Raw genomic sequence first — 26,860 nt, forward strand, 5'->3', positions numbered from 1 at the left:
TCTATTGTTTTCCATCACTTCCGGTTTAACAGGAAGAAACACTAACTTTCTTATTTTAAATGGGACACTTGGTATATTATTAGTACGTATTTCGATAGAAAATGATATTCTGAAAACAATGATACATTATTTGCTACTTTTTATTTTATGCTCATAGAAAAATCAATTATTTTAAATGTTAAAATAGGATGCCATGAATGCGTTCAAAGTTTTAGTTTTTAATCAAATAATCACGGAAAAATAGTTTTCATTGCAGTTTATGACTTTAATCGTTTACACGCCTATTTAAAATGTCCAAACTATTAATTTTGGCATTTACTTTATTTTTTTAAATATCAACAACTATTTTTGTAATGCGGTTTCTTTTTCCCAATAATTTGATATAATTATTTTTTAAATCGGTTGATAAATAAGCCCATAAGAAGAAAAAACTAATTAACAAAAATGAAGGAACAGGAATCATTGTAATTACACGCCTGCTTATTTTTTTCAACTGACATAACATATCATATTTTGTATGTATCTGATTTAAAAGCACCAGTTTTGCACAAAAAAGAGCCATCACTAGGATTCTTTCATAAGTATGTATTTCTTGACTGCCAAATTAGCTAAATAAATGTACCGTAAAATGGGGTGAATAGAAACAGTTTCGGACCTTTCCTACTCTGTTGCTAACATGGTAGTCACCTTTTTGATAACAAAAAATAAGGAATCTACAGGTCTCGACTTGTAGATCAAAAAGCGCATAATAGATTTTTTTTAAATAGAGGTTTTCACAAAAAAAAAATAAAAACGCTCTTTTTCTATGCACCCTTAATGTGAGGTGAATAGAAACACTCATTTAAATTGGTCAAATTTGCTATTCTACCCACACGGGGGCGAATAGGAACACCTGAAAAAAAATTTAAATTGATAAAAAAAATATAAATACACAAAAAAAAACTGACAAAAACACTAATTTTGCAAAAAAAAACATTTATTTCTATAGTAATTATATATGTAACAAGTTTAAACATATTATTTAAATTAAACAACTTTGATGCAAATTAAATTTTAAAATGTCTCTTCTTGACGTAGATGCTTCTATCTCGTCATGAACTGGGAAAACCTCTCCAACAACCTGGCTAAAATGAAAGGTGGAAACATCCGGAACTTCTGGAAATCCATAAATATATCCTGACGAGTATTTGGTGGGGCGACTTCTTAAGAAAGTGTCTTCAATATCATTTTCTGTAATATTAATGACTTGTCCGATAAATTATATATTTATTTCTTTGTTTATTTCGATATTTTGTTGGAAAACACACCAAAAGTCAAGTTCCTGTATCTATTAAATCAAGAGAAATAGGAGAAACACATCGGAACAATTTACCCGCAAAGCAGACTGATGCTGATGAATTATTTGTATACAACTTATTCTCGTACTTATCGGTAAAACTTGGTAGTGAAGTGTCCATTTCTGAGTCTGCATTTGAAGAATGTTCTTGATCTTTTTCCATTATTGGCATGAAATTACTAAGGGGCAAATTCATTTCCGGGTCTGAATCTTCAACTAAGGTTTCCATACGTCTTTCCAAATCATTATCCTCTTGATCGTCTTTATCCAACGTGCTTTCAAAATCTGCACTTGTAACGCTTTTGCCAGTACGAACTCGACTCTTCACATTTTGACCATCGCCATATCTCATTGTTCTTAGAAGGTTTACCAAAAAGTTATTAAGTCCTTCTTCAATGTTCTGATTCTCATTATTTGTCTCGTCAAGATTTTGCTGCAGAAGGCGTCCCAAGACTTGATCCCTATCTAGTGGAAAGATTCCACACTTTCTAAACCCAGATTGTATGTTTTTTTCAGCATTAGGCCCAATAGCCTTTGACAAGTCATTTAGCAAGAAAGGGAATCTGTCCTTTGGAACCGTGCAATGCTTTGAACCAGCCCCCATTTTCCATTTTTCAAGGATCTGTCGCCAAGCTGTTTTAAGAGGCCGGAAAAATGCCACGTCCAGAGGCTGGATCAGATGAGTAGAGTTAGCCGGGAGGAAGATAAATAAAATATTTTTTTCTTCACAAAGAGATACCGTACTTGCAGAAAAATGTGAACTCAGATTGTCGCCAATTAAGTACTTCTTTCCCGGTAGATCTTTTACTGCAGGTATGACAGTTCTCTCTACCCAATCTGAGAAGGAAATCGCATCAAACCAACCTGATGAACTTCTATTAAATCTGACTTTCTTTGATCCTCCAACTGTCCAAGATGTATACAAATTTTTAGCTTTGTAAACCACGTATGTTGGAAACTATTTTCCATCGGCTGAAGCAGCGTACATAATAGAAACGGCTGACTTCGACGTATTGCAAATACATTCTGGACAGCGACAGCCCCTTTTCGAGATTACTTTCTTTCTACCCGGATCGTCAGTTAAATTTGTTTCATCGTAATTTATCATGTTTGATGGCGGTACATTCTTAAACTCCGTGGCTAAATTGTCAAAATAAGCATTGATAGTATTGGGAGAAACAGCAGCTCTTGTGCGCTTGATGTTTTGGCAGATTCTAGATCTTAATTCATTTTTGTGACATTTTAAAAAAGAATAGACAAAGTTTCTGCCAGGGTTATTATCTTCACATCTCGTTATTGTTTTACCTCTACTGTCAAATGGTCAAGTGGATACCCATAATCGGAGCAAACTATTAGCTTTAGATTTCGGTTTTTGTGGTGCCGATAAAGCACAGAATAATGAATGTTGTATGTTTCGTGAGCCACTCTATAACTCATCCCATTGTCAATTGAAGCAAAAGCTATTTTTAGAGTTTTTTCGTCAATTTTCTTATATGTTTTACCTCGAGGGTCTGGTTTATAGACGCGAGGCATTTTCCTGCAAAAGAAAAAACAATTATGGGGTGGATGGAAACAGCGTGTTTCTATTCACCCCAAAATTACTTAAAGTGACGTTATGTATTATATTACATCATAGCAAAAAAAATAAGCAAGACAAGCAATTTCTGAAATAGGCAATGTAAACCCGACACCTTACAACTACTTTAACCAAAAACTCAATGTCTTACCTATTTTTACCTAACCACTGTGAATATACAATTTTGCTAGTGATGAAAAAAGCACGTGTTCACTCCGACGGGTGGTTGGTACTGCAATCAAGGCTGCCAAGATAAAACATTTTTGGCCTGTTAAAATAATTATGGCGACATCTGTTGACCGTTTGAGAACAAATTTGAAGCGTTGGGAGGTTTAGTTTCGATGTTGATTTTTTTTAAAAGAAGTTTCCCGTTTTTGTTGCTATTCACCCAGCAGTTTCTATTCACCCCATTTCACGGTATTCTTTGATTTAAAAAAAAAATAAGTTAGGTACTAATAATTGGAGTATTATATTGCCTCCCTTTTTATTTAATTTATAAGGGATGTAAGCGGACATCACAAAAAAACGAACCAGGTGTAGACTGTCATATCAATGCTAGAGTATTCAAAAGCATTGGAGAGATGACATTGTAATCGTCATATATGTAAGAAATTAAATGGTAACCAAGTAGATCCCTTCCGCTCAAATATGAATTCAAAATCAAAAAAACCCAACTCTTATTGGGACGGACTTGAAGAACTCAAATGGTTAATACCTTTGAAAAACAGAACCTTTTTATGTTAAGACAATTTGAATTTGGAGCGAATACGTCAACAAGACTCTTTAATTTACTAGATCGATAAAAAATTATTGGTCTATAAAATAGGGAGTTTGTGGGAACACACTTTTGTTCTCTAATGGCCCGTTTTCACGCTCACGCAATTTGCGCCAATTGACTTGTGCATGCCCAATTTACGCAAGTAAACTGTTGCATGAAAACCAAAATCGTTCACTTGAACAAGCCAAAAAGCTTGACTTGCGTGAATCTAGCGCGATCAGATATTTTGCATGTGGTTGGCGCAAATGCATGAGCGTATAAACGACACTCCAACTTTTTAAACATAGTTTTCGATCGCGCGCATGCACTTGGACGCCGTTTTCTTGTTTTGACAGGTTTCCGCCGGGTTTAAATTTTCGGTATTGTTTTATTGTTTTTGCTCTGTGTTTTCGCTGGGGTTTTCGGATATTTTGGGTAAATTTATGATGTCAACTAAAGAGAGAGAGTTTATGGGGGAGTTTATTGAACTTTATAAATCGTTTCCATGTCTTTGGAAAGTAAAATCAAAAGAATACAGTGATAGAAATGCAAAATCACAGGCATATGAAATTCTTATTGAAAAAATGCAAACGGTTGATAGAAAGGCAACCAGGGATACGGTAGTTAAGAAAATGAATTCAATGAGAACCACATATAGAAAAGAACTAAAAAAGGTTCTTGAATCTGAGAGGTCCGGTGCCGGAACAGAAGAAATATATGATCCACATTTATGGTACTACGAGTTATTGAGCTTCCTACAGGACCAGGAAACTCCAAGAGGCACTTCATCCAATATGGACGAAGAAAATGAAACTCAGGTAAAAACACATTCGCTTATTAACTTTTTTAACCGTTTTTTTTTAAGAACATTTACAATTTATTGTTAGTTATAGTATACTCGTATAAGTATATAGGGCTGCCGTTTTTACCTATATAATATGTACTTATACCTATACCTAGTTAATTTGCGTTATTATTTTGATTATATATCATTTTATGTTGCCACGATACACTACCATAACTACTATTAAAATAGTTTTTAAAACTTGTCCTCACATCTTTTGCTTCGGCACTGTGATGGTGACTGTGACTGCCCGCGAGATTTAATAAATTCTCAGGTTGTGTCCGCAGTCCAGGGGTAGTGGTACCAGTTGAAATATCTTCAAAGTCAAATACGTCATTAGCTGTATATGAGTTAGCCGAATTTCTCCTTAAAAAATTATGAAGAGCACAACATGCCAGAACAACTTTGTCGATATTATCCAGTTTCAAATTAATGGATGTATGGAATATTCTAAAACGGTTAGCCAAAATTCCAAAGCTGTTTTCTATAATGCGTCTAGCTCTAGATAAACGGTAGTTGAATATTCTTTTTTCATTGTTAAGCTCTCTTTGATTATATGGCTTCAAAAAGTCGGGTCACATTGCAAAAGCTTCGTCTCCCACAAAAACATAATTTAAAGGAGGTTGACCTGGTACAACTACTTCTAAAGCCGGTAAATTTAGTTTATTCCCGATTAAACCTTTAATAAATTTAGTATTTTCAATTACTCCTTCGTCAGATACTCTGCCGTTTGTTCCTATATCGCAGTATATGAATTCATGGTTAGCATTTGCAATGTCCATCAAAACAATAGTAAAAGTTTTTTTATAATTAAAGTAATATGAGCCACTTCCAAGGGGCGCTGTAATTTGTACGTGCTTTCCGTCTACAGCACCTAAACAATGTGGAAAATTCCATTTCTCTTGAAACTCTAACGCAATATTCTTCCATTCGGCTGTAGTTTTAGGAAACTACAAAAAAGAGCATAATATTATTTATAATGTTGCGTGCTTCTAACTATAGCGTAATAAAACAAGTTACAAGCTAGTATAATAATTATTATAATATACATATAGGTAATCTGTACTTTTTTTGGTTTTAATCAATCATATTGGATTGGCATGGGCATCAAAATTAAAAGAACTTTCTCATGAGCAACGCATTCATGCTGAGAAATTAATTAATGATGTTTTTTATGAGGCTCAGTTAGGAACTCTAAATCGCCACTGTGCCATAAATACACAACTGCAACAACAATCACAGGTGTCAAGACAATATTTTCACCAAATGCAACCTGCATCATCATATCAGCCAGTGACCTGGCATCAGTGACATGGCATCATCAGCAACAAATTCCACAACCAGTGTCTCATCAGAATCAAACGCCTTATCAACTAGATTATCATCAAAATCAAATTTCTCCACACCCACAAACAGGATTTAATTATCGTCAGCAACCTAAAGCTCCAAGAAATTCTTAATTACCTCCTCCTGAACAAGACGAAGACAGTGAATCGCAAACTGCTGCACACTTTTTAGCGAATTTTACTAATTCTAGCGTACAGTAGATATAATAATATGTTAATAATAAGTTTTACATACCTTTAAATATTCTTGTTTTAATACTGTGTAAATGGCATCGCACGTCTCAGGAATTATCTTGCTGAGGGCGAATTTAGAAATACACGTAGAAAACTTGAGATCCTCATAGGTTCTACAGTATCAGTTTTGTGTATCAGCATCCGTTTTGTGTATTATTGGTGTAACTAAATGTAATAAATTTCGATAAGTCGTCTCGTCCATGCCCAGGTAATTACGAAAATCGTCTGGCTGATTAACTAATTCTCGAATTAAATTAATATGAGAGTAAGTTGCTCTCTTTTCAATCCAAGATTTATTTGGTCTCCGCTTTTTTGGCTCTCTCAACTTCTTGATTATTAAAACGGCAGCTACTGCAAGTACTTCGTCTTCCCGATTCATAGCTTTACTTTATTTTTATGTTTCTATGCTCACAAACTCACACCCTAATGACTGGTCACTACACATCAGAATACAACTGTTGTAACTACTTGTGCAATTTAAAATGAATACACCAAAGTTTTATTTGCGCAAATTTGCATGTGCAAATCTAGTTTGCGCAAGTGGCATGAACGTGAAAACGGACCATAACAGAACAGCAGTGAACAGTATGTTACTTTAAACGGTAAATATCAAGGAAACTGTGGTGTGCGGAGCGCCGCAGGGTTCTATGACTCTGGACTCTTTTTACACAGACATTATTGGATTTCTAAAGCGATCAATCGTATAGGAAAATCAAATCTTAATATAACTGCAAAGTTATGTTATTTCACTAAAATTCAGTAAGAGGTAGAGGAAAGATGTTTTACTGATTGTTTAAAAAAAAAAACTTTGCATCCAGATGATCATACAAATTGTCGAAACGTCGTTAAAAAGAAAACACAAAAACGGTTTTCTACTGATCTTCATCCAACTACTCTTGACAAGGTATATATTAGGTTCAATAAATAAAATGTTGATATAGAAATTTTCTGTTTATTATTGGAGTACTTAAATCTTTACACAAATAGGATTAAATAAATGTTTAGTTACTGTCACTCTCTCATTAAAACATTGAGAAAAATGAAAAAAAAAGAAACTTAAACAGGTTTATAATCGAGTTTGCTTTCCAGTTTTTTATTATCAGCAACTTTCCTCACCGCTTTCATGAAGTCCTCCTGAATGACATATTCTCGTTCTGAGCGAATGGCAAATAGTCCCGCTTCTGTGCACACGTTTCTACAATAAAACAATTTATGTCATAATTATAAAGGGTGTCCCAATAGGAACGCACGTTTTGAATTGCGCAGCATTCTTTTTTTATCGCAGTATGTCAAAAAAAAGAACTGAAAAGAATAATGTAAACAGTTTGCGATTAGTAGCCAGAGACAACCAAAGAGACGTGCAACTAGATAGAATTTTTTATCCTATTGTTGTTGCTCTCTTTAATCTGTATATATTGTATTTCGTAGTCTCTCTCTTCCCTTATAAAAGGTGAGCTAAGGTGGCGCCACAATACTAATCTTTCGCAATGCTAAATGTATTTAATTATCAGAGCAGTCAAGAGAAAAGATTCTTCCATCTCCGTCTAAATGCATGCAAAAATACGGGATAGCTTGTGTCCAATTCTTTAGTATTTCTAAAATTATAATTAAGTACGGCAACAGTGCAATCCTTGCTCAACATGAACACGTGAATTTCAATATGGCTGAATAGTTGTTGTTGCTGATTAATTTTGTTTTGTTTTACATCATTAGTTGAGATTTTGGACGAGTGCTTAAATTTTACGTATTTTATTACCTACCGGATTTAGGTGAACTTAGTTACAGTAGTTAGTAGTTGTAGTTTTTTTATAGGATACAGATTTTAGTGTTTTGACTTGTGTTAGGAACAGAAATATGTTCATTAAGGTAATTGTTAAGGAGGTAGTTAAAATAGGTATTCCATGCTAATTCAAAAGGAAAAATTAAGAGATTTGCAAAAAAAAACATTTAAAAAAAATTAAAAAACTAACATAAATAGTCAAATGAATTTAATTTTTATAATATAACTTAAAATAATTACAAGAATAACATTTGTTCGGACTATCTGTGCTGACTATTTGCTGCTATTTTAAATTTAGCTGTAATTTTTTCTGTTGTATTCTTTTAATTAATTTTTATTGATTAAAAAAATACTGCATCATAAATAATGAAACATGTGTATATGTATTTCATACACATACAAATTTAACAGTATATTCATTATTATAGAATAGAACGGACTTATCTATTCTTTACAAATTAGTAGAAAAACAGTTTTACCACTTCACCAAATCAATTTCATTTATTCTGGATAACTGTTTCGCTAACGATATTAGCATCTTGATACGGTTCAGCGAAATAAAACATGTTCGGCAACGCTGGAGAGATGGTGGCGCTGGCGGTTAATTGTACATGCCGCGGTGACGAGGTCACTCGGCATCGAGACCCTGATGAGCGAGGGTGATGCGCTAAAAGTTTTTAATTTTGGTTGTACGAATAAAAAGTTTGAGTTTGACCGGTGTGTTTTTGTAATTGTGATTCCTCTGACGACCCAGAACGAGATAAAGCTCAGCTTGAGCTGTTTCATTGGCACCCAACTAGAGGCCTGAGGTTTACAGTTACCAATTGCTTAATAACCGGTAAGCTCTTTCCAATTTCTTGGCGTGCTGTTGCTAGGCGGATCATTAAATAATTTGCTGTCAGCCGACGAAAAACACGTCTTATGGGTGTTTAGTTAATCGCATGTGGTACGTTGTCTACGTTTTGGTACAGTTCAACATGTTTGGATGTCTTCAAGGACAATAGACTATTTCTACGAGGATCTACCTAGTTTTTATTAAAATAATAGAATCCTCACGGAACTATTTTTTTTTGTGCTTTAGAATACTTTAATGAATATTCGGAGTGTTTAATATTTATCACAAAGTTGGTTTTTTGTAGAAATCTACCCTTATTCTAGATTAATGTTTAAGTTTGATAAGGTAGAGTTAGTAGTTTGGTAGTATTTTGTCGAGTAACTTTAATAGTGTAGACAGTTTTTGTTTGTTGGTGGTCTTACTTTGTAAGAAAAAAAAAGGAAGCTAAAATGCCACCTAAAAGAAACAGTAAAAATAGGAATCAAATGTCGGATTTTGTTTATGATTCGGATAATGATAATGCGGAGGGTTCGCAAACAAATAGTGTCACCGCACACGAAAACATAACTCAGTCTAATGATTTCAATATGGTGCTAAATAAATTAATGTCTGAAATGAGTATGTTAAAACAGGCTGTAACCGATCTATCTATCAAGCAAAATCAAAATAGTGGGGAGAAAAATGAGGCCGCGAGTGTAAGTTTACCGGTGGCCGGAGCGATAGTTCAAGATGGCTTAACAATAAATAGGCGAAATGCTTGTTTGGGGGATAGATCCTATATTTTAAATTTTAAGGAATTGGGGGGTAATAATTTATATTTTTCTCCTGCGGGAAAAATGAACCCTAAAGCCTTTTTAAATAAGGTTTATAAAATTTTTGACGAGGCCGGCGTGCCAGATAGACATAGATTGGGCTTGGTATTGCCGTGTTTAAAAGGCACAGCAGCTGACTGGGCAGCTATAAAAGAAGTAGTTTTCATAATTTTCAGGATTTTGAGGTGGCGTTTTTAAACAGATTTTGGGGGGTGGACAAACAGAGAGATTTATTTTTGGAAATAAGCTACGGGAGATTTGAATCTGGCAATCGCGCGGACTACTTTTCGAATCTTTTTAACCAGGCGGGTTTCTTATCGTCACCAATTCCCGAATCTAAATTAATAACGTTTTTGAGCAGGCATTTTCCGCCTGACGTTCAGCGGGGTATTGTAACCAGGGGGCTGAGGACGTTCGATGAGGTCGATGAGTACCTGCGAGACATCGACGCAACATACGCTTACCCAACAGAGGGTAACGCTGTTAATGTTAATAGACGAAGTGTGCAGACTCGCGGGGATCGTGTAATGGGACCGACCCAAACTTCAGATAATAGCGGACCGGGGAATCGTGGCAACACGGGGCCAAACAATAATACTTGGCGGCGAACACAGGGTTCGAGCGCTAATGGGCAAACGTCGGAGCCGGTCGACAGAAATGATGCGCGGGTCGATAGGCAAAATATGAGAGCTATGGAAATGACGCGTTTTAACGAAGGTTTCGATTTTTTCAGCGAATCGGAAAGCGAGAATGAGGGTGAATTTGAGGCCTGTAAACCATCAATTAAATCGCCGGTTATCAAGGCTGTGGTCGGAGAAAAAGGCGTTGAAGTTTTAATAGATAGTGGCAGCGAAATTACTGCTATCTCTGAGGATTTTTTTAAATCCATTGCGAATGAGTCTAGAATGTCAGTTTTACCGGTTACGAATGTGGCTATTACGGTTGCGATTGGCGGAAAACAACAAAGGGTTAGAACGCAAGGGCTTATTAATTTATATATCCCTGATGCGAAAGTTTACCTAGATGTTAAATGTTTGGTAGTACCGGGATTGAATCGAGATATATTATTTGGGTTCGATTGGCTCTTGGAATTTAAGGCTAATATTGACTTTAATAAATCCATAATTGCTTTTTACGTAAATGAGAACGAGTATGTAGTTAAGTATAGTCAACATATGACAAGCTCTTTAGAGGAGCGTTGTCTTAATTTATGTACTAGCGCAGGAGCTGTTTCGGTGATACAGCCGGGTAATATTAGTGCTTACAAACACAAATATAATGAAAGTGATATTCGCGCGGCCGTCGATATTATTAATGCATCCGAATTAGATAAAATTCACTTCTTTGATCTTTTACGCCGCTTTGAGTCTATATTTTCAGAATGTCCGGGTCATATAAGATCTTACCAACACGAAATAATAATGACCAATGATAGTCCTTTTCATTGTGCTACGTATCCTATTCCATTTGCATATCGGGACGAAGTCAAGTCTCAGATTGACGAAATGCTTCAGTGGGGTATTATTTCAAGAGAGAAAACAAATTATATTTCGCCATTAGTGACGGTTCGAAAGAAAGACGGTAGCATACGCATATGTTTAGATGCTCGTATGTTAAACAGCCGTATGGAGCCGGATTTTATAAATCCGCCGAATCCAAATGAATTATTTTTTCATTTTAAGACAGGCATGGTAATAAGTACCATTGACCTAACATCCGCGTACTGGCAAATTGAAATTAAACCGGAGCATAGAAAATACATAGGTTTTATTTATGAAAATGACTCTTATACTTTTAAGAGACTTCCTTTTGGGTTGTCAACTTCGATGGCTAGTTTGATACGGTGTTTAAAAAATGTTTTACCATCGGATACGCGGGATTTTACAGTAATTTATGTAGACGACCTATTCGTATTTTCGGAAAATATAAGTGATCATTTCAGTCATTTGGAGCGACTTTTTACTTATTTTCAATCAGAAGGTGTTACGGTCAAACTAAGGAAGTGTCAATTTCTTAGCGAGAAGGTTAAGTTCCTTGGGCATATAATCTCGAGTAAGGGGATAGAAATGGATCCGGAACGCATACAGGCCATTAAAAATTTTCCTGCACCACGCAACATTCGGGAGCTTCGGGGATTTTTAGGGTTAATTAATTACGAGCAAAGGTTTTGCTGCAAATACTCGGATTTGACATTACCATTATTGAAACTATTAAAAAAAAATGAGAGATGGTCTTGGGAAGAGGAAGAAAAAGAAGCCTTTAAGACCATTAAGGACCGGTTTCTCAGGGCTACCTTAGTGGTACATCCTGATTTAAAAAAAGGATTTTTTGTACAATGTGATAGTTCGAATTATGCTGTGGGGGGTTGCCTTTTTCAGAAATCTTTGGAAGAAGAAAGGGAAGTTATAAGTTATACCTCTACCACTCTTAAAGGAAGTCAGATACGGTATACTACAACGGAAAAGGAATTGCTAGCATTGGTGCATTGCCTTAGGCAGTGGCGTACCGTTTTATTAGGGCAGGCATTAACGGTAATAACCGATCATAAATCGCTATGTTTCTTAATGACGTGTAAATTAAAATCGGCTAGGTTGACTAGATGGACACTTCTTATACAAGAATTTGATTTTAAAGTAGAATATTGTCCGGGGGTTGAAAATAAGGTTGCCGATATTTTATCAAGAAATCCCCCTAATAAAAGTTTATTCTTGACCCCAGAAAAATCTTCAAACCTACACATTATGCTGATAGGTTTATCAGAATCTTACGATAATTTAAAACAAAATTTAAAATCTCTGCGGGCTGATCAATTAGAGGAGGCTTGGATACGACAAAAAATTAACTTTTTAGAGCAGCTTAATAGAGTTCCGCGAATTTTTTCAGAGAAAGAGTATCGGATCTTTTCATGGTTTCGAGAATATAAGGGTTTGCTTTTTAAGAGGGGAGACCATCTGAATCCGGGGTACAAATTATGTGTTCCTAAGAATCAAGTTAGAGATCTGATTTTAGCGCATCATATCGGAAACGGGCATTTCGGGCGAATGAAAACATACGCTCAAATGAAAGAAATTTTTTACTGGCCGAAAATGCAACGGCATATCGGTCAAATTGTATCTACTTGTGACCTTTGTCAAAAGGCAAAATGTTCTAAGCTAAGTAGGGGTGAATTACATACCGTCATTGTAGAGAATCCAGGTGACTTGGCATGTACTGATTTAATAGGTCCATTACCAGTGTCGCGAGGTGGGGTAACTCAACTACTGGTTTTAGTAGACGCTTTCTCAAAATTCGTTAAGTTGTATGCCTTAAAACGTGCTACTGCTAAGGCTATCATAAATAGAGTGTTACTGGACTATATACCAAAAGTTCAGAAACCAAAGTGCATTTTAAGTGATAACGGGACCCAATTCACCGGGAACTTATGGAGGAATAAATTAGCCGAAGAGAGTATCCGGGTTAAACATACCTCCGTTTATTTTCCCGAGGGAAATATGACGGAGCGATATAATAGAGAAATTGGCCGACTACTGCGTTCTTATTGTTTTGATAAACATACTAAGTGGGCATGTCTTCTCGAATTCATTGAAGGCTGTTTAAACTCTGCGGTTAGTGAAGTTACAGGGTTTACACCGATGTTTCTGCAATTTGGAGAAACTCCGCAGCGGCCTATAGAAAAATTTATATCATTTCCACGTGAAGATAATATGGGGTTAGATTTGGAAAGTGTAGTAATACTTGTTCGCGAGAGGTTGCGCACCCGAGCTGAACGTCGCGTGGAGAAGGTTAATAAAAAATTAAATCCTACGGTTTTTCAAGTTGGTGATAGGGTGCTGGTTAGATCTCATGCCCAGTCTTCTGCCGACGATCGAACCATTAAAAAATTCTTCCTGTTGTTTACCGGCCCCTTTTATGTTTTGAAGCACAACGGTCCTAACTCGTATGTCATTGGTGATTCTATGGGTAGGGAACATTCATGTCAAAATATTATTAACCTCAAGCGTTATAAAGATGTAGAAGGCTTAACCAATTAGTTTGTAATAAATATTTTCCTATTAGTTGTAAGGTTATTTGTACGTGAAATTTTGTAATCAATGTTAGTTTCTAAGTCGCTTTCGTTAAAACGTCTGATAGAATTAAATCTGTTCATATGAATTAGATTTAATTGGGGGGTCATGATACGGTTCAGCGAAATAAAACATGTTCGGCAACGCTGGAGAGATGGTGGCGCTGGCGGTTAATTGTACATGCCGCGGTGACGAGGTCACTCGGCATCGAGACCCTGATGAGCGAGGGTGATGCGCTAAAAGTTTTTAATTTTGGTTGTACGAATAAAAAGTTTGAGTTTGACCGGTATGTTTTTGTAATTGTGATTCCTCTGACGACCCAGAACGAGATAAAGCTCAGCTTGAGCTGTTTCAATCTTAAGCAAAACATTAAACTTTTTTTATTTTAAGTGCTACACCAAAGGATATATTTTTTGGAATATTATTATAGTACTGTGATAATTAAAATCTTTCTATATTTTAATTGCATTTATGTATGTGCATGTTACTGTTACAGTCTTAAATTATAAATTATAAAAAAAATTAAGAAAATGCATGCACATATTATAGTTATACCATATACTGAAAATACAATACAAAACGTTTCAGAATTATATTTAGTTTATTTAGTTCCCCAATTTAAATGTTATTAAATTGCATTGTTTTAATTAAAGTCTGCCATCGTTCGGAGCAATTAAAAACATATCAATAACTTTTTATTTGTTTTAATTAAAATCAGCCGTTCTGTCTCAAAACATAATTATGATGTTCTGACTTCTGAGACATAACGGCTGATTTTAATTAAAATAAATCATTAAATGCTTAATAGCCGAGGTTTGAATTATGGCGGCAAACGCTATCTGCGCCATCTACATTCACCTTTCACGAAGAGAGACAAAGATGGAAATTAATCGGATATTTTATTAGCGCACAGTTGCGCGTCTCTTTGGTTGTCTCTGTAGTAGCCATGGAACGATATACGGTCGAACAACGAATTATTATTTTTAAAACACACTACAAATATGGAGAATGTTTTGCGGAAACAGTTCGTAAATTGCGGGGCATTTTTGGTCGACACGATGCACCAAATCACACGACCGTCCAAAGACTAATTGATAAATTTGAACAAAATGGTTCTGTCGTGGATGTAAAAACACCAGTGCGTCACCGTACTAGCCGTTCTGTTGAAAATATTGCCGCAGTGCGCGAAAGTGTTGGCGAGAATCCGGGAACATCTATCCGTCATCGTGCACAGCAGTTGCACATTTCGAAGAGCACTACCCACCGAATTCTAACAAAAGATCTTCATTTACATGCCTATAAGATTCAATTGACCCAAGAATTAAAGCCAGTGGACCATGCGACGCGCCGTACATTTTCTTCTTGGGTATTGTAAAAACAACAAATGGATGTCGATTTTTCGAAAAAAAAATTGTTTACCGATGAGGCACACTTTCACCTTAATGGCTTTGTTAATAAACAAAATTGCCGAATTTGGGGCGAAGAAAATCCTAGAGTCATTCCTGAGAAGAAAATGCATCCATTAAGAGTCACTGTTTGGGGCGGACTTTGGACAGGTGGAGTTACTGGACCGTACTTTTTAGAGGACGAGGCTGAAAATGCAGTTACCGTGAACAGCGAACGCTATCGTAATATGCTCACTGAGTTTTTATGGCCTCAATTGGATGGTATGGATACGGGCGGTGTATGTGGTACCAACAGGATGGTGCGACATGTCACACTACACGTGAAGCAATTCAATTGTTGCAAAGAAAGTTTCCCGGTCGTGTCATTTCACGGAATGGAGACCAGAACTGGCCCGCAAGATCATGCGATTTAACGCCTTGTGACTTTTTTCTTTGGGGTTTTTTAAAATCCCTCGTATACGCTAATAACCCAACAACAATTCCACAGTTGAAAAACGAAATCAGACGTATTATTAGCGAAATTGGGCAGCAATTGTGAAAATGTAATTGAAAATTTCTCAAAACGAATAAGAGTCTCTCACGAAAGTCGAGGCGGCCATTTGCCAGATATTATTTTTCACGTTTAATTGCAGTGTATTAGCTTTACATTAAAATATAAATAACACTAAGTTTAAAATAAATTATGACTTTTCTTGACCAATTAAAACGTGCGCTCTTATGGGGACACCCTTTAGATACAAAAATATTAATTAAAGTTTCTTACCTTAAATCCGCACCGTTAAAGTTATCTGAAAGTTTTACAATGGCTTCATAATCGATTTCCCCATGCTTGGCAATGGGACACGCGTGAATTTTTAAAATTTCCAATCTTGCCTGCTCATTTGGCAAAGGAATTTCAATTTTTCTGTCTAAACGACCTGGCCTGAGAAGGGCGGGATCCAAAGTATCCGGTCTGTTGGTTGCCATAATCATTTTAACCTGTTAATTAAATATAATAGTGATATGAGTAAAGTAATCTAAATTGTAAACAATTATCGAATTTTCACTGGATTACTTCTGTAAAATTATCACTTTCTACTAATAAGTGGCCAAATCAAAAAAACTAGGACAAAAACTGTATATAAAAATCCACAAGGAAGGCCATAGCCTAAAAATGCTGTAGCTATTACAAAAAGAATTTAGTTACTTCAATACTCAGTCTTTAAACAGCTACAATAGAAGACTTGCCCAAAATGACTATATAGTAAAATAAAAAAGAAAGATATTCCAGCAAATCAGGTTATGCAATTAATTAGGTGTATTTTAAGTTGAAAACTAAATTTAAAACACCTTTTTGTCATAGTTACATAATACTCATATAACCCAACCCAACTGATTAAATAGATAATTTTATATTATGTCATACTTGTCCCAAAGAATCAAAGCCATCCATTTGATTAAGCAGTTCCATCAAAGTTCTTTGAATTTCACGATCAGCTGAAGTACCTTCAGAAAATCTTCTTCCACCTTAAAATAATTAAAAAATTAACATTTACTTTAAATGGGTAGAGACTACAATTAATTTACCAATAGCATCAATTTCATCCATAAAAATAATACAGGGTTGGTGATCCTTGGCATAATTGAACATTTCCCTAATCAGTCTAGCAGATTCACCAATGTACTTGTCTACAATTGCGCTAGATACTACCTTCAAAAAGTTAGCATCAAGCTGGGATGCTACTGCTCTGGCTAATAAAGTTTTGCCAGTTCCTGGTGGACCATAAAGAAGACACCCTAAAAAAAATTATAATTTAGAACATTTATTTATTTAAAACTTAAAATAAGTCTTGTCTTGTATGTTTTGAAAGTTTCAACTTCTCATGTGGGAGAAACTTTTTAGACAATCGATAAAGCAAGAACCACAACTCGGAGTAGCTACCAATGAAAGCGAAGAACATCACTTAGTATTCCACATAAATGTCAGGAGCATAAACAACAAGGTACTTGAACTAGAGACACTGTTAGAAGAACTGAAACCTAGTATACTATGCATATCTGAGCATTGGCTTCAAAATGAAGATATCAAATCTCTATGTATAAATAACTACAACTTACAAGCATACAGCTCCAGAAGGACGTTTCGCGGTGGTGGAACGGCCATTTTCAGCAGGAATGACTTACCACTGGAGATAGAAAATGTAGAAACCAAAACACTACCATTAGAGAAGCATTTTGAATATTCAGTCACCAAATTTATTGTTAATCAAAAAACCTTTTATGTTGTCAGCTTATACAGATCACCTACTGGTGACCCTGATGTTTTTCTTCATAAAATTCAAGAACTATTGGATGAGTTATATACATGTAATAAGACTTTTATATTCTGTGGTGACTATAACTTTAATTTTGCAGGTCCTGACTTGGTTGCAGACTCGTTGAGGCATGTGTTTCTGAGTTATGGTTTGGATGATCGTGTGCAGGGCATTACAAGACCGGGCATTAAAGACGGTAGCCTGATCGATAATGTATTTACAAATATACAGAAAAATCATTCAAACTGCAGTAACTATACTACCAGTTTCTCGGATCATTATGGTCAGCTATTTAAATTTAAAACGGTGAGTACCCATCCAAACGTGACCTACACGAAGCGACGTTTTTTTACTTCTGAAAACATATCAAATTTTATCAACATACTACAGAATGAATTATGGGAGGGAGTTCAGAATGCCAAGACAGTTGATTCAAAGTATGATGCTTTTTCAAGTACTTTCCAATATTATTTTCATCAAGCATTTCCTCTGTGTTCTTCAAGAGTTAAAAATCATTCACAGCAATGGGTCAATTCTGACATAAAAGGGTTCAAAAATTATATTACCGATTTGTATATTTGGGCAAAACGAACTAAATCAGAAGTTGCTTATCAGCATTATAAAAGTGAAAGAAAGAAAGAATTTATCTAATTATAAGAAGTCAATAAACAACAGCAGGATTACAAACTCAAAAAATAAGAATAAAACAGCTTGGTCAATCATAAATTCTCAATCAAATAAAAGTAAAAAATCGCAAACAATCAAACTAAAATCAGAATCGGGTGACTTGGTAGTTGATCCGGAAAGGATTGCAGAGGCTTTCTCTCAGCATTTTAAATTAAACCCTGATCACGACAACAAGGCTCGTGGGCAGATAGTGGATGATGTGCTATGTCCGGACACTTTATACCTGTTTCCTACTAGTGAACCAAAAATCTTCAATATTATTATGCATTTATCCAATAAATATTCATCAGGACTGGGCGAAGTACCTGTTTTCTTACTAAAAAAAGTTGCTAGCCTTGTCAGAAAGCCATTAAATGTAATAATAAACTGTTGTTTTGAAACAGGCATATTCCCTGACCAACTTAAAAAGGCAAAAATAGTACCAGTACTTAAAAAGGGTAGCCCTCAAGAAATAAAAAACTACTTCCGTCGGTGTCGAAGATCTTTGAGAGATCGATCTATGGTAGGCTTGTTGAGTTCTTAGAACAAAAAAGAGTTTTTTCTGCGAGTCAGCATGGTTTTAGGAAATCAAAATCTACAGAATTAGCAATCTTTAAAACAATAGAATTTATTGCAAATCAAATTGATAAAAACGAACAGGTAGCTGGCTTGTATTTCGATCTTTCAAGGGCCTTTGACACTATTGATCATGAAATTCTTTTCCTTACATTAGAAAAATATGGCATTAGAGGTCAGGGTTTACAACTTTTAAAATCTTATTTAAATAACAGAGAGCAAATTGTTGGTGTCACAGATGGGGGGAAAACGACATACTCTCTTCCAGCAAAGCTAACACAGGGAGTACCCCAGGGTCCTATTTTGGGCCCTGTGTTATTCCTATTTAAGTTATTAACATACAAAGTTAATAACTTAAATGCAAATATATTAGCTGATCTAGTTAGTCAGCTCGCTGATGACTCATCGGTGCTGGAAAGAGGTTCCACCCAGAACGTGATCTCAATACAATGCTCTCAAGCAGCTGAACAAATGAAAAAATGGTGTGAAGAAAAAAAACTTAAATTAAATACTGAAAAAACTGGCCTGCTTACATTTTCTAAATTCAAAAAAGACACATCACTCTATGTAAAACTTAATGGAAGGTCTATAGAGTGTTTAAGCAGTATTAAATTCTTGGGTATACACTTGGATGGATGTTGGGATCAACTATCAATAGAAACCATTAAGATTTTTTACTTTTTAAACATTCAGTCAGTGCTGAATTATGAGCTATATCATGTTTTGGGGTAGTGGAAGGGATGCCCAAAATATTTTTAAGGCGCAAAAACGAATAATTCGGTGCATATTTGGACTCGCTCCCAGAAAATCATGTGAGGAGTATTTTGATGGTTTCGGTGTACTTACTGCCCCATCACTTTACTTCTTATAACTTGTGATGTTCATTAAGAAGCATGCTCAGTTATTTCCAACAAATCAGGATGGGTACTCACGAGACATGACGTCTATAACAAGAAACAGAAAAGCTCTTGGAATACCTGCACACGGGTCAGCTTTCTTTGAAAGAAGCCCAACTTATCGAGCAGTAAAGGCATACCACATGTTACCGGCGGGTCTGATACACATTCAGAGCCGTAATTTATTTAAACAGAGTGTTAAGCGATTTCTTATTGAAAAAAGGTTCTACTCTTTTAAATTCAATAAATAAAAATGTATCTTTATAAATTATAGATTTTTATTTATTTTGAAAAAAAATGTTTTTGATCTTTTTAACTTAGGTCATATGAGTTTAATTCGAGTCAAAATTTGTTGACGTTGCTTTGTCTTTTTATTAAGGATTTTGATGGCAATAAAGGAATTTATTATTATTATTATAAGTAAGGGGGTTTAAGACTAAGAAAGTTAATTTTCATGTTTGTTGAGTTCAAGAAAGGTATCATCTTGAAGATTTTGATATCAGCTTTTACTAATTAAAAATACACAATTTGCATCCAAATATATGTAATTTTTTTAATTCTAGATTAATTTATTGCATAGATGATAAGAGTTTTTATTGGTAAAGGCCAATAAGTCATTTTTACAAATAACTTTATTGCTGGGTCGGAAGTACTTCATGATTCTTTACTAGGTACATTGTCTACTTGATATACAGAACATCTAGGAAATCTATTACAACCAATGAATTATAGACATCAGTAATCTTCCAAACAGTTTATAGACTATAAAGGGCCATAATTTTATAAGAAAAGTTAAAGTGTTTAATATTAGGAACAGAAATAGTTTTAGGCCACTAAAGTAATTAACGATCAATGATGTTCATAATGTTCCATAAAACTGAACCTTGTGTTAAGATTTTCTAAGAAAGAATTGAATAAGTTCCAGAAAATGCTGAACAAACAGTACAATGTTAATTGTTTTCAATTTAACAGAATTTCTTAGAAAGATAATAATAAGTGTTACACATCAAGAAGAAATAATGTTGTGATTACTTAGATCTGGGAATAAGCTTAGTACAAAGATAAATCTAGAAAATATTTTTGGGAGGGATCCATTTTAAAAAACCAAGATAACCCCTCATTCAAGACCATTTTATCTTCAATGCATGATAAATAAAAAGATAAGAGATGAGCAGTTCAAATATTTATATTGACTATATAAATATTTGAACTGCTCATAGAACTGCCCACCTTAATTTTGTTTATTTACAGTCTGAATCCCACAGAACCTTCCTCTGACTCTGTCCCTGGCTTAGTAGATTGAAATAACGGTAAATTCAGTAACTAATAAAATAATTAATATGTGAGTTAGTTGAAATGTATCTTTAGTTTAAATTTTAAAAAAACGTCCTGGGTATTTGTAAGTTTACAAATTAATTACTACTAATAATTTTATACTAATTAATTTGTTTGGTGTTATTTGTTAATAAAATATATATATAACTTAGCATAGTATTTTCTTGGTTGTACAATGGGTCATTCAGCTAATTTCACACAACAATACTGAATACTGTTTTAGCCCTAACCTAAATAAAAATATTGTTTACTTAATAAATCTTGCTTTTAACTGCTTCTTCAACTGGATAACCATATATACACATATTGTATATATGTATATATGGTTATTATACAGGGTGTCCCAGAAGTCGACGACCAAACTTAAGGAGGGGAAGGAGGAGGTCATTTAGAATCTAAATATCTATATATGGGTAAAAAGTTATTCACCTTTTTGTATTTTTTATTAAAATTGAATGCTACGAACAATAAAAGAGTTATGCAAAATAAACGCGGTAAACTACTGTTTTATTTTTTATTATCTTTAATTCTTAGGGATGTCCTTTTAATTTTAAAATAGTTTCAAAAAGTCTAATGTCTTCTAGTCCAAAAAAAATTTTTAAAAACAAGTTTTGATTTCAAAAAATCTTAGTAAGTTTTTTTAATGGATGGTGATAAAAAGAAATTACTCTTTAAAAAACTGACCCGCCCTTAGAAAATCTTGAGAAATTATTGTAGATTCTTAACATAATAATAAATAATAAAAACAGATTTGTTTTACCCAATTTCTAATAGAAAATACTTTACTTGGTACAATGGTATCATTGCCAATTCTTTTAAAAATCACAAAAATTTTTAAAGGTTTTTATTTATTACCAATATTATTAAGGTAGGTATTTACCATTTACCTATTCTTAAATTTAAGGTGAACGTTAAAGTTCAGTTTAAAAATATTTTGAATATTTTGCATTGCCCTTTTTTGTTCAGATAAAAATAACAAACGATTTGGTATTTTTCAAATCAGTCTTAGGTACGCTTTTCTCCATACTGGGCTATTACATTTCGACCTTTGCGATTAATAAGTACCTACTTTTTTTATTTGTTAGTTCAACTATTAAAGATGCCTTATGCACCACAGGAATATGCAGAAATGCATTATGTCTACGGGTTTTGTGACGGTAATGCTCGGGCTGCTGCTAGAGAGTATAGGGTTAGGGAGAGTATACGATTTTCTCAGAATAGAGCACATTATCCTGATTACAGAGTGTTTCAAAATGTTCATAGAATATATACGTGAATGGTCAAATTCCTGGCCAGCATTTGCCCAGAGAAGGAAGGCCTAGAGTTGATATTGGTGAAGATGAGATAATAAATATGGTAGCAGAAAATCCGACCATTAGTATTCATCGTATAGCAAGGCGTTTGGGATTATCATCTTCATCGGTGTATCGTATTTTGAGAAGATCTCTGTTCCATCCATATCATGTGCAACAGGTGCAAGCATTGTTACCCGGAGACTACGCCACAAGAGTACGATTTTGCAGGGATATGTTACATGGCAACAGAACCAACCCTCAGTTTTTTCAAAGAATTTTGTGAAGCCACGAATCATTGTTTCAAAGGATAGGAATATTTAATATTCACAATTTACATCATTGGGAATATGTTAACCCTAGAATTGTGCGCGCTTCCCGTTTCCAACATCAATTTGGAATAAACATGTGGGCTGGAATAATTCAGGGTAAGTTAATTGGCCCTTTTGAATTACCAAGATGACTCAATGGCGAAAGCTACCTCAATTTTTTACAAAATCATTTAAATGGCTTACTAGAAGACCTATCCTTAGAAACACGTCGAAACATGTGGCTGCAGCATGATGGAGCTCCTCCGCACTACGCTCGAGTAGTGAGAGTTTATATCAACCAATAGTTTCCATATCGTTGGATTGGAAGTGGTGGGACTATCCGCTGGCCACCGCGGTCCCCCCACCTTAACCCATTGGACTTCTTTTTGTGGGGTTATTTTAAAGAATTAGGTTACACTACAGAAAGTCGCACTGAACAGGAATTGCGTCAAAAAATAGAAGAAGCGATCAGAGTGATCAATAATAACCAGCGGGGATTCCAACGGTTAAAAAGAAATTTTATTCGACGATGATAGATTATGTGTAAGGGTAGGCGGCAGACATTTTGAACATTTAATGTAGTTAATACCTTATTAATAATTAAATAAAAGAAAATATTATTACAATTTCTTGTATTTTTGAAAAAATGTGGCAATGGAACAAATAAAGTATTTTCTATTAGAAATTGGGTAAGACAAATCTGTATTCAAGTCTTTAATTGTGTTATGAAACTACAGCTCGGAAATATTGAAATGGCCAGTGAAATTTGGGGTGCGCAGTGGCAAAATCCTCGAAAGCCCATTTTAGGCTGTTGGTTTATCATTTTCTGTCTTCATCGCACACTGACTCTCTCACTCTTTCTTCCCGCATCTCAAAGGCCCTTTTCGATATGGGCGAGTTGTACATTAATTTCTCAAGATTTTCTAAGGACGGGTCAGTTTTTCAAAGGTTAATTTCATTAAATCAGCATCCATTAAAAAAAAAAAATTCATATTTTTTGAAAACAAGACTTGTTTTTAAGATCGTATTTTTCTTGACTAGAAGAGAACAGAGTTTTTGAAACTATTTTAATATTAAAAGGACACTCCTAAGAATTAAACATGACTAAAAACAAATCAGTAGAATAATCCATTTATTTTGCATAACTTTTTTATTGTTGCCAGCATTCAATTTTAATAAAAAGTACAAAATATTAAAGAACTTTTTAACTGTCAACAATTGGACATCCTGTATATATTACTACATCCATACAGAAGAAGGGAGCAAATGTTTTAAAAATCATGAGCAGCCAGGTATCACATGTTCTACTTACCAGATACTAGAGACCTTAACATTAAAAAATTAGAAAGAAAAAAGAAATCTATGCAGTCAGGCTAAAGGGGGAAAAACAAGTTATTAGATAAATCTAGAATGACAATACTACTTACTGTAAATCAAGGAGTGATTTTTTTAATATATTTTTTAAAAGCCAGAATAGGCATAGAAATGAAATTAATAGTTAAGGTATTAAATACTTTGGCTAAATTATAAAAAAATGATTTTTTATTGAGTTCTTTGCTATGTTTGGGTACTGTTAGAGTATCTCTTTGTTATAGATTTAAGGTACAGACATCCCTTCTAAATTGCAATTTTTCATAAAGATAAGAAGGAGTTTTACATTTTATAATTTTAAAACCTAAACAATACAAATGCCCTTTGTGCCAATTATTCATATTTAGCAATTAGATCTTTAAAGATTCAAGTTTTTCTATTTAGGTCAGAGATAAGTCTGATACATGATTTTTGCACTTTTTCACTCTGTATTGATCAAACTATTAAGGCATCAGTGGTAAACACTATTACAATGTTTGAAATGGCTTAGTACTAAAGATTCACACTTACAGGAATTAGAGAGCTATCTAATATATAAAAGGAACTAAAACTGACTTACCCTTTGGAGGTGTGATTCCAACCCTCATAAAAAGCTCTGGGTTTAACAAAGGTAGCTCTATAACTTCCCTGAGCTCTCTAATTTGTTCAGACAAACCACCAATTGCTGAGTAAGTAACATCACCAGGATCTTCATGGCTCATATTGTACACTAATGGATCAACTTCCCTTGGCAAATACCTCATTATTGTTAATGTAGTCATATCCAGAGCCACTCTAGTTCCAGCTTTCAGTTTTGCTTTATCTAGTTGCCGCCTACATCCTACCACATATCTAGGACCATTAGTGGCTTTAACAATAACTAAAAATTGAGTTTATTGAAGTGTAATTAGTAACTGTATTTTATGGTAAAAATTATCATATGTGCTTATGCAGTACTAAATTTATTTAAATGTCTGTGGTTTGAGCAAAGGAAATTTAGAACTTGAAAAAGGTATAGAAAAAAAAATTCTCTTTCATTATATAGGACCAAGGTGGCTTTGAAACTCAAGTCTCTTTCACTACATTATGTTAAAAAGACACGAAATTCTATTGTATTTGATTCTATATATTATATTTTACACATTTTTCTCTACGGGTTTGTACTTACACTTTTCTTCAGTCAGCTGCTTTAAGACTTCACCCACTATCTGACCCATGCTCTGTAAAGCTTTCAAGTCATTTTCAGACTTATCATACTGTTTTGTGAGATCCTTAAGTTGTTCTCGCACTAAAATTGATTTATTAGATAACTTTAATTTACCAGCGGATTTTTATTGCTTACTTTCTTTCAACCGGGACTCCACTTCCTTGTGCTCCATCAATTTTTTTCGGTAATCCTGTAGGACCTTTTCGCGATCGGGATCTACTGCTGTCATTTTTGGTTTATTTTATGAAGAACTGAATTTAAAAAAAATGATAAAATCTGGAATTTCTTGTTAGTTTATAATTTCTGATGTATAAAAATGAAATTAAAGGATGACTAGCAAGAAACAACAAATTGAAAACAAGAAAAGACTTTTGACATTGACAAATGTCAAACTTCAAGCAAGAGAGTGAGTAGGCAGGAATTCAGGAAAGGCAATACGAGTGTTGCAGGAAAAAACTAAAAAGCGTGCAAACAGCATTTTGAATCGGGTTGTTGCCAGTCGTTTTTTGTTAAAGTTAGTCCTTGTTTTGTGATTGTATATTGCTTACAATTTGAGATTTTGGACAAAACATTCGATACTCAAACTATTAGAGAGCCAATCAATCCACCAAAGCCAATTTTAGCGTGGAATGGTTCTTAGTTGGTATTTACCAAATATGTGTTAGTGCGTTTCTTGTTTTATTCAAAGTAAGGAAAAACGAAGAAGCACGTTACTAATAGAACGAAAAATTAAATTAAATGAGAAGAAATTTAAGGTTAATTCCGGCAGCAAGAGGAACGACTTATTCAAAACGTTATTTAAACTGGAAGGAGTCTCAAAGAGGGAGACTAAAGGTAAGCGCAGACTAGCCAGAGGCGAACGAGCCGCATGCGCCGCCCGAGCCGAAACAAAATATTGTTATCGTTGTGTAGAACGAAGGCGCGCAGACCATCCGGAGCCGCAAGAGTAGACTAGACTTGACGCAACTGCGACTTGGATAAAAGGCAAGGAATATTTCTTCGGCTCGGGCGGTTCGTGCTGATGCTGCTGAATCGATTCCAGCTAGTGCGCGGGCCAGATCGAATCGCACCGGACGAATTTGCCATGTTTCCGATCTTTGTAGGTTAGGTTATTTATTTATATTCCTGGTTGTATTGTTCTATTGGAACTTAATTATGGAAGACGAGTACTTTTGTAATATACTCGCCTTAACGTAACTGCGAGTCGTTCTTTTGATCCTATAGCCTCTCTAAAAGGTGTATTATTTCTCACTATTTCAGGTTGTAGCATATTAAGAAGAGCTTCAAACTTCTCAAAATTCATTCTAAAATATTAGAAAAATTTTACTTCATCCTTTATTAAATTTAAATTCGGAAATAATGTGTGAAATTCACCCAAGGCTAATCGTTTTTTACATATATTATGGATCCATATTTTGCGTTTTTTTTCTTACGATAACTTCTTCTTCCGATAACAATAGACTAATAATAACAATTTCTTCTTTATCACTCATTGTATAATATAATATTTACTAAGTACGACTAAGCTCTTGGACCGGTTAACTTCGTAAGCTCACTGTGAACTGAAAAATTTGACGCGTTCACTCACCGTACAGTGTACGCACTTCGAAAAAAAAAATCGATGCGGAAGGCGTGTGCGGCTCGTTCGCCTCTGGCTAGTCTGCGCTTACCTTAAGACAGGAAGGGCCAACTATCGTCAGGAGAAGTATGAACCAGAGGAATAGCACTCAACACAGAAAATGGCAGAGGAGGTAAGCAAATCCGTTTCTGAAAATGTAAGGTTTTTGCTGCTTAATTGGTCGCAAATAACCACCAATAAAACTGTTCTGGAATGGATAACAGGAATAAAAATACCATTTATCAAAAAACCATGGCAACCATCTCAGTGTACTTTTAACATGCCTTCCGAATTTGATTTTAGATTGTCCGTTAATGACTTACAG

At 34.7% G+C, this 26,860-nt stretch overlaps 1 protein-coding gene across 1 annotated transcript; it reads right to left on the reverse strand.

The window, feature by feature from the left end:
* Nucleotides 1-7,031: 7,031 nt before the first annotated feature.
* On the reverse strand, nt 7,032-25,286 carry LOC126738838 (26S proteasome regulatory subunit 10B). Its single transcript, XM_050444329.1, has 7 exons — nt 25,053-25,286; nt 24,879-24,998; nt 24,291-24,590; nt 16,557-16,766; nt 16,396-16,496; nt 15,754-15,968; nt 7,032-7,288 (listed from the first exon to the last, which is right to left on the reverse strand). The coding sequence occupies exons 1-7, from the start codon at nt 25,144-25,146 to the stop codon at nt 7,150-7,152; spliced, it is 1,179 nt and encodes a 392-aa protein (XP_050300286.1). The 5' UTR covers nt 25,147-25,286; the 3' UTR covers nt 7,032-7,149.
* Nucleotides 25,287-26,860: the final 1,574 nt, after the last annotated feature.

The sequence above is a fragment of the Anthonomus grandis genome, chromosome 1, assembly GCF_022605725.1.
Source record: "Anthonomus grandis grandis chromosome 1, icAntGran1.3, whole genome shotgun sequence".
Lineage (NCBI taxonomy): Eukaryota > Metazoa > Arthropoda > Insecta > Coleoptera > Curculionidae > Anthonomus > Anthonomus grandis.

Bases quoted from the DNA above. Each gene is read 5' to 3' on its own strand.
- LOC126738838 (XM_050444329.1), bottom strand. From the start codon at position 25,146: ATGACAGCAGTAGATCCCGATCGCGAAAAGGTCCTACAGGATTACCGA. The intron at 24,999-25,052 runs GTAAGCAATAAA...AATCAATTTTAG, and splicing joins GGAGTCCCGGTTGAAAGAAA to TGCGAGAACAACTTAAGGAT. The intron at 24,591-24,878 runs GTAAGTACAAAC...CTCAATTTTTAG, and splicing joins GCAGCTGACTGAAGAAAAGT to TTATTGTTAAAGCCACTAAT.